Source organism: Pollicipes pollicipes, unplaced genomic scaffold, assembly GCF_011947565.3.
Source record: "Pollicipes pollicipes isolate AB1234 unplaced genomic scaffold, Ppol_2.1 Scaffold_6138;HRSCAF=7277_pilon_pilon_pilon, whole genome shotgun sequence".
In the NCBI taxonomy this organism is placed as follows: domain Eukaryota; kingdom Metazoa; phylum Arthropoda; class Thecostraca; order Pollicipedomorpha; family Pollicipedidae; genus Pollicipes; species Pollicipes pollicipes.
Window position 1 is genome coordinate 30322895 of NW_023596818.1, and position 8782 is coordinate 30331676.

General features: G+C 50.4%; 1 protein-coding gene across 1 annotated transcript; it reads right to left on the reverse strand.

The window, feature by feature from the left end:
* Positions 1-11: 11 nt before the first annotated feature.
* LOC119105871 (splicing factor U2AF 50 kDa subunit) lies at positions 12-5207 on the reverse strand. Its single transcript, XM_037229424.1, has 2 exons — positions 5085-5207; positions 12-2215 (listed from the first exon to the last, which is right to left on the reverse strand). The coding sequence occupies exon 2, from the start codon at positions 2085-2087 to the stop codon at positions 780-782; it is 1308 nt and encodes a 435-aa protein (XP_037085319.1). The 5' UTR covers positions 2088-2215; positions 5085-5207; the 3' UTR covers positions 12-779.
* Between the last annotated feature and the right edge of the window lie 3575 nt (positions 5208-8782).

An 8782-nucleotide genomic window follows, 5' to 3' on the forward strand; every position in this document is an offset into this window, starting at 1 on the left:
CGATGCAAATGTCTGGTTCGGGGCGATGTGTATTGGCTTCACTCCACATAATCACGAAATGCCGTCTGGTTTCATTTTCGATACGATCACGTCGGGGAAATTCAGACACGGGATAGAGGTCCATGGTTTACTTGGACAGGCAATGACAGCCCTAACAAGCCAGCTGAATGCGAGGATAGGTGAGTGGAAGGAAATCCCATCACTGTTCACAGGCCCATAATCCAGATCGCACAATGTCCGAACTTTTAGCGTCAGGTGGAGTGATAATCGACGTTTACAAGTTCAAGGGAGGCAGAGGGTCTCACGAGAAAGGGAGGAACGCAGCAAAGGAATACACGGGCTACATGGACAAGCGCGTGTCGCTCACCAAATGAAAAAGCGTCGAAACAATGATCATGCTCGCCATCCAAAATGGCGCAGCTCACTTGCAGGCTGGCGTTTGAAGTCGTGACATTTCGAGAACGCAGATGACATGGTAACACCCATACTCCGCACGGCCGGCATGGCCCTAGCTAAAAGACCACCCAAAGTGGACAGAACTCTTCTTGAGTGACTGCCAACACCGCTTCCTGTGAGGTGAGTCTGCCGAACCAAATCCCCGTCGCAGTCAGCCTGACCGACCGAGCGGCATTTGCCCGCCGGCCGCACCGGACACCAGCGACGGCAACAGGCAGCTGACAGTCGCAGTCGCCAGGCGCCGGCGGTCGGGCCGGTCGGGCCGGCCGGGCCGTCACGCGCCCGCCCGAACGCCACTCCCCTGGCACCGGAGCACGAGCCGCTCAGAAGTCGCGCCGGTGGTAGCGGTCCGGGTCGACGTACGACGTGACGACGACGCGGCTGGCGAACTTGCGGCCTGTCAGCTGCTGCTGCGCCTTCTGGCAGTCCATCACCGAGTTGAACTCAACAAACACCTTGCCGAGGCCGGGCACCTCGACGCCGTCGATGGGCCGCGGGATCTCGATGCTCTTGACGACGCCGTACTTGTTGCACTCCATCTTGATGTCCTCGACGATGTCCTCGTACTCCTCATCGTCGCGCAGCTCGTCGGGCGTGACCATGTTGAGCAGGCAGAGCACCTCAGTGGCGGGCCCGGCGCCGCCGGTCAGCTGCAGACCCGGCACCTGGATCTGCACCGGTGCCATCATGCCAGAGCCCTTGTTGCCGATGTTGGCGCGCTGCACGATCAACTTCTTGTCACCCAGCTGCATGCCGTTCAGGCCCTGGATCGCCTGCTCCGTCAGCGAGAGGTCGGCGTACTCGCAGAAGGCGAAGCCCTTGCTGAGGCCCGTGCCAGAGTCCTTGACGAGGTTGAAGCCGCGCAGCTGGCCGAACGACATAAGCAGCTCCTTCACCTGGTCCTCGGTCAGGTACGTGGGCAGGCCGCCGACGAAGATCTTGTTGGGCGAGTCGGGCACGACGGTGGAGATGACGCCCACGACGCCCGGCACAGAAGACGCTGGTCCGTCGGTGATGCCCGGCATCGGCTGGTAGTCGTGCGGCCGCCGGATCTTCAGGCTCTGCCCCTTCAGGTTGATACCGTCAAACGCCACCGCCTGCGTGCACTCGTCGATGGAGCGGAACTCGAGGAAGGCGAAGTTCTTATCCAAGTTGATCTGGCAGGCGAGCACCGGGCTACCGGCCGCCTGCGCCAGCCCGCTCAGGTGCATCTGCTGATTGAAGAACTCCATCATCTCCTCCTCGGTGACGCCGAACGGGATGTTGCCGACGTAGAGGCGGCGCGCCTGCCGCGTCACCGTCGAGCCCGTCACGCTGCTGTTGAGCGAGTCCGGGATGGGGTTGGTGGGGATCTGACCGGCAGCCTGCATGGCCTTGTACTGCACCGGCGAGATGTGCTCGAACCCTGGCGGCGGCACGTCCCAGTACTTGCTCGGCGTCTTCCGCGTCAGCTTGATCACGCCGCTGCGCGAGTCGCCGCGCGGCGAGCGGTCCCGCTTGCTGTCCCGCCTGTCGCGCGAGCGCGAGCGGCGCCGGCGGTCCCTGTCGCGCGAGCGCGAGCGGCGCCGGTCGCGGTCACGGTCGCGGTCGCGGTCGCGGTCGCGGTCACGGCTTCGGTCGTCGCCGACCATGGTGCGCAGCTGCTGACCTGAGACCTAGGCTGAAAGGCGGTGGCGGAGACGGCGGCGCGGTGGCGGCTTGTCCGGCTCCTGGCTCGCGCTGAAACTGCCGTGGGGTCCGCGGCCTGTGGCTGCTGCTCCTAGAGGACAAATTGAGACCACTTTGCAATGCATACAATGCTTTGTGCACCCATGCGCTGGGGCACGCCACGAACAGACAAGTCAAATCGAGCACAGGAGACCCCAAGAAGAATACTGAATTGTTGTGTCATGTGTAGTTCACAGCCATTCATGGATGTCCCTGCAGGTATATTTTTATTCAACTAGGAAATGGAGACAGGATCGAGATATTGGAAAAAAAGGAACAGCAAACTTATGCCTTGTGCACTTCCAAAGTATTAAGGCCTACATACCTTGAATGGTGGCAAGGAAGCTATTCTTCAAAAGATCCAAATACATCTTAGGCAACTATGCATTTAGCAACACCCATAGCATGTAGCAATTAGACAAAAGCAGCTTAAAAATTCCTTGCCGTAACATGACAGGTATCCCAACCTAGCACATAAAAGACAGTGGCTTGTGAGTGGCCCAACAGAGGCTTCATCTTAATGTGGGGTTTCAGCTGGGAAAGCCATATTGTCAAATAGAAAGAAATTGTCATCACCAAGATCCTATTGAGACCTCAAATCCTTGACTTCCTGAGCTTGGATCCAACTGTTCATTAGCTTGAGTCAAACCACACTTTTATAATTGGCGCATGCCCAGGAATAACAGATTAAACTGCCAATAGTACAGCAACCAGCCCTGCCTACCTCTTCTTCAATGTGATGCAATGCTCAGTCCAAAGCAACACACTTAATACTTTCTATCATATCATCATGCTTCAAGCCCTTTGAAAAATGGCATCATCCCATCTAGCACATTCTGTTCTCTCATGTTTAGCATCTGATAGCATTTGTAAGCAAAAATATATTTGATTAAAGGAAACATGTGTCAATAACCAAAAGTCACAACAAGGAAAACATATAACTTATGTGAGGAAAGAAACACACTTTCCACAGGCATGACACACATAAATACAAACATATTAATGTAAATACTGACTGTTCATAATATGTGTAAGGCATGCTAAGGGCATACACAAAGGCAACTATTCCATTTTCAGAAAATAAAAACCAAAGCTTTCTCTTTTATAAGAGGTTATCTGTAACAAATAAACTGATATCATTTTTGCATCATGTGGTAGGATGCACATGAGAGTAGAAAATGTCCTTTGAACCCATACCAAAACCACAAGTAACATTATACTACAGGCCCACATAAAAGCTTCCTTTGCCCTACATACCAATCACTGTTAACTGAAAGTAACTGCCAGGCACACAATTACTTTTACAACAAACCAACATTCTGAATTGTGAAATTGCTGAGAGATAGTGTTGGCTCAGGATCACAAATCCATAATAATGTTTAATGATAAGTGAATGACACAAACTGCTACCAATATGCTTGTCAGTGGTAGAAATAATTCAGGTTTTTCAACAAAATGGAATGCAATAGGGTGGTCACGCACACTCTTGTGCACATGACTGCCCTCCACAGAGATCACATGGGAAAAAATTAGGTTTATCTGCAGGCATAAAAAATGCAGAGGCACTGCTTCGACCATTTCTTATTTATGTACCCAGGTTTGCTTGCCATGTGAAAGCATGGTTGTCCTTGCAAATGTTTCAAGAAAAATCTCTCAATTCTTGTCCTCCAATGCTGCAACCAGTGGACAAGTTTGAAAGTGAAAACTTCTTTTTCTCAAAAACCTGTAAATAATGATGAAGATGAGCTCAAGCCAAATCAAATCAAAAGTACTTCAGCATTTTGTGCATGTGTGTGCAAAATGTCCAGCAACAAATTAATTTGTCAACAATGTTGTTACCAGGATGCTTCACCATTTTACTGTTTCACAACTACACCAAGAGGCGCATCTCAGATTATGAAAATTTAAGATGATAGGTAGAAATCACACTTATTGTGATAACTTTGGCATGTGTTTTTGCAATGATTTCATGTCACCATATGCATGAATGTGTCAGGATTGCTTGAATCCTCTACTTTCACGTTCCTTCCAAGCTTAACTACACCTTAATCTCAATAGTACTTTTTGTTGGGACAATACTGACACTGCACTGATGCAACCCTGAAAAACATTTGTGGCTAATGTACAATTACTGGCTAGACTGTAAAGGATATCCAGCCCCTTACACCAGCCTATGAAAGTGCATCCACTGTGCCTGCACATAACATCATCAGTGTGCTCAACAACATGCTTGTGTGCACTGAAATCAGGCTAAGACACTTTTAAGCTCAACTTTCACCTTAATTAAGTGCAAAAAAATGTTTAAGGGTAATTTTGTGAGGCATTTGTCCACCACACCCAATTCATTGAAATATTGGCTCTTGATGCTGGAATTGGTAGCTCCATTCACCACACTGTCAACATCAGAATCTTTGCTGTGTGTGCTAAAATTTTGGCCACAATGTGGCAGATGTGCTAAACATAATAAAAAACAAGCATTTTTGCAGTCTGATCCTCAGGGACTGTGCATAATAGCCTACAGACATGCAAGCTATAGCCAGATATATGGGTTTGTGCATTTAATCTTGCTCTGGAACATGAGCTCTATGGCCCAATGGCTCAAATTTCGATTTGGCCCCACTCCCACTAAGCAGCAAATATTTCCTTTCAAAACGCCCGGCCGCGGCGACCGTAAACCTGTCCTTGATAGCAAACAGGGGGACTGCTTCAGGTTCATGGTTACATCTAATTCATCACGGACACTCTACGCTGGTTTTTATGGCAAACCAATGACATAAAGTACAGAGGAGGTTCAAACTGAATTAATACATTATTCTGCTTAACGGGCCACGAGCGCGAGACGTGCAACGACGCAGGTTAGCGGTACAACATCAGGAACAAACGAAATGAACGCAATCACAACTGGATATTGCAAAAATTACCTTTCCAGCAGAGCCTTCTTTAGTTTGCCCAAGATGTGCAGCAGAAATCTGAATGCTTGACAACCTTACGCACACCTCGGCCCGGCGCCCCACCACCTCGACACAATCTTCTTAACAAGGGTTTGAAACTGGGAAGAGCGGTTCATTCTCAAACACGCGATGCACACCAAAGACCTGAATGACGTCATTGAAGCCTATCATTTCTTTCTGTTTCATCATCTGTTTCTGGTGAAGAGCAGAGGCGGACCCTGTGGGAGGGGCCGAGGGGCAGATCCAGGATTTTGACATGAGTGGATGGGGAAGGGACGGTAGTTCCTATATTTATGGGTCTCCCAAAAAATCCGCGCATACCGGCCATTAAATTCTAAGATTTCTAGTCTAATATTTTATACAGAAGCCCTTCCATGGTAAACCTTGTCATTTGTAAGCTGTTATTCTCATAAAACATGACAAAATGCATATTAAGTTGCCTGAAAGGTGTTATTAAAACTAAGCACGATCTTCATTCCTCGCATATTTACATTCCACGGGCTGGTCAATGTGATCAGCTGGTGGCGGATGACTCGTGCATAGTTTTTGCTCTATTTGTTATGAAGGAGTACAAAATATCCTAGAATTTGAGATCTTTGAATAATGTGATGCACAAGTCAAAAAAGTGTCACGACTTCAATAAGCAACGGAATTACACATATGACGTCAGCGACAGGTAAAGTTATGTTTGACTACTGCGCGCAAAAATGTATTGGCGTATATCCGACTGCTGCCCTTAGACTAAGGCACCAAGGTAGACAGAGATGAATGAAACCTGAGCGGTCGTAGGTGCGCGACAGGCCAACAAAGATGCTTCCGTCAATAAGAACCAACAAAGAGGCTTCCGTCAATAAGTACAGGGTCCTCAGAGCAAGCGAGAAAAACCCAAGATCAGCGTGGTGGGCCCCTGAGCGATCGGATGTGACCCAGCTGACTGACGTAAAGGAACCCGACCAGAGCACATCGCCCTCCTGAGCAAGGGAAAATTACCCAAAAGACCAGTGTGCTTGAATTAAGGCGCCTGTGCCATCAAGAGTGCCCGGGAGGTTTACAGAGTGAGCCCCGATAGGAGTAAAGGGTCCTCAACAAACAAGACCAAAGGACAAAGGGCCTAGATCAATGTAAGGCGTCCCTGAGCATCGTGTGACTCTGTGCCTTGCCTTACATGAGCTCCAGGAACGCCAAAAATCCTCCAGGTAGGTGGAAAGAACCCGAGACTAATATGAAAGGCTTCTGAACAAATGAGCGCACCCCGGCATGTGGGGCCTGGAAAAGCGTATAGAGTCTCTCGAATGAATGGGAAGAATCCGCTGGGAGCTCCTGATCAATCAAGAGTGACTAGCCATGTAAGCAGATGGTACCCCAACGGCAGCGTAGGGTCCTACCAGAATATGCAGAGGCCAAGTGCAACATAGAGGGCCCCTTAGCGATCGGGTTGATCCGACAAAGGGATACAAAATGTCCCGGCAAAAGTGTCACGCCTGTGGACAACGTAAGGAACCTCAAAACGTACCCATAATACTACCCTCTCAATCAGTAAAGAATTATCTTTGTCGGCTCATGGGCTCTTCACTTTCTCTTGCGACTGTCCTTGGTCGTCTGGAGGCCTAAAGGCGTCCAGTCTTGTTGTGTTTTGTGTTAGAAAACTCTGTCTGTTTGACCGGTCATGGCCCCCTCGGAGCCTATGGATCCCCTTGGGGTACAGAGGGGGGGGGGGGGGAGCATGGTTCAGCGCCCCCTCCCTCTCTGGGTCCGTCGCTGGCCCGAACAGCCTAATGGATGGGGCCCCGACAAGAACATTGAACCGTCTACTCAAATGTGAAGTACCTAAGACAAAATATGGAGTGCCCAGGAACGATCGAGTGTGCCCGAGTACAATAACAGACGAGGGCCCTTACAAGAGCGTAGGGCCCTCAGCTCAAATAAGAAACACCCACGACACGATGTGGGGGCCCCCCGGACGATCGAGTGCATCCTATCATATTAACAGGTAGGGCCTCCGACAAGAGCACAGGACCCTAAGCAAGCGACAGAGAATTTAAAGGGGCCTAGATCAATACAGAGGGGCCATGAGCATCTGGCAAGTGTATCCGGAGGCTATCCGAGACCAACGTGAAGGGCCCTTGAGCAACCGAGAATACCCAGGCAGGTTAGCATATGAAGACCCCGGCTATAGCGTACAGAGCCTTTCGGGGGAGTGAGAAGAATCCATGGAATGCCCCTGATTGACAAGAGCACCTCGGCGCACAAACAGGAAGGGCCCCAGCAACAGCGCGAGGCCCTCTGAGTAAATGCAAAGAAATCAAGGATAACGTTGAAAGCTCCTTAACGATCGGATTGACCGTGCAAGTGGACATATAGGGCCCCCGTAAACAGCGTAGGGCCTCTGGACAGCGTAATGAGCCTTAAAGTCTACCAATCACCACCCTCTTAATCAATGAAGATGAATTTATGTCTACTCGTGGGCTTTTTAATTTCGCTTGCGACCGTTCTTGGTCGCCTGGAAGTCCAAAGACGTTCAATCTTCTCGCGGGTAAGAAAACTGCGTCTATTCGGCCGGCTATGGGCCTCTTCGAAGCCTATGGGCTCCTTCGGCACCAAATGGAGGGGTCATGGTCCCTTGCCCCCCCCCCCCGGATGCGCCCCTGGAGGGACCATTTGTTCATTCCCCTCCCCCCCCCCCCCCCTGGACTGCAGGCACACCAATATCTCATGGTGAAGAGGCACAAATATCCTCATCTCGAGGTCCACATAACCTTTGAATTCAAGAGGCACCAAATTACAGGAGAGCCTCAAATGGTTCCAAATCTCAATTTTCGAAAGGCGCAGAAGTCCAGAGACCCCCCCCCCCCCCTATATGAGCCAAACCTGAATTCTCAATGGGCATGAAATTTCGTGTATGCAATAGTGTTGTGCCTTCCACCCTGACGAAATCTGTATTGGCCCGTAGGCCAGAAGGCAGCGAAATCTTCATATCAGACAGCTCATGTTCATTTTAACTCATGCGTTGTCCATAGCTTGCCCCGATTTTGTGCTTTAGTACTGCAGCGGTCGATCACGGATGATCGGACTGCCCCCACGAGCAAAAGATCACCAGCTTGTCCATCGACACGTGACCAATTCCACGCATGTAAATAAAGCATTCGGTTGTGTGGGCTACTACGTCGGTAAGGCTTCTGTTGGAGGCGTTGACAAACGGGGCATGCGAATTTTACTAGGGACGCGTTGCCGGTCGGTCCATGTTGCTGGTTTTCAAGAGCACGACTTAGAATAACCTAAGACGTGAATAAAACATACATGAAGTGAGCATGCACGTGCCTCTGATATGGCAACACCTTTCAGCCGCTCTCATTGCCTCCTTTCCTCATAACAATTAGCAGCACTTTATCAGCACGGGCGTGGAAGCGCTGCGTACCTGGGTTACGTGACTCCCGGGATCCGACTCCGGGAGCGCTGCATCCCTGGTTTACGCAGCTCCCGGGATCCGACTCCGGGGGTGCTGCATCCCTGGTTTACGCAACTCCCGGGATCCAGCCCCGAGCGAGACTGGCATGACTTACGCGGCCTCCAGCTGACTCGTGGCCATGCACCAAATGCGCCAAAGGCTGCAAAATTTGACATGAGTCTCGTTTTAGATCTGGATATATGAGACATGGCGCTCCACTGGT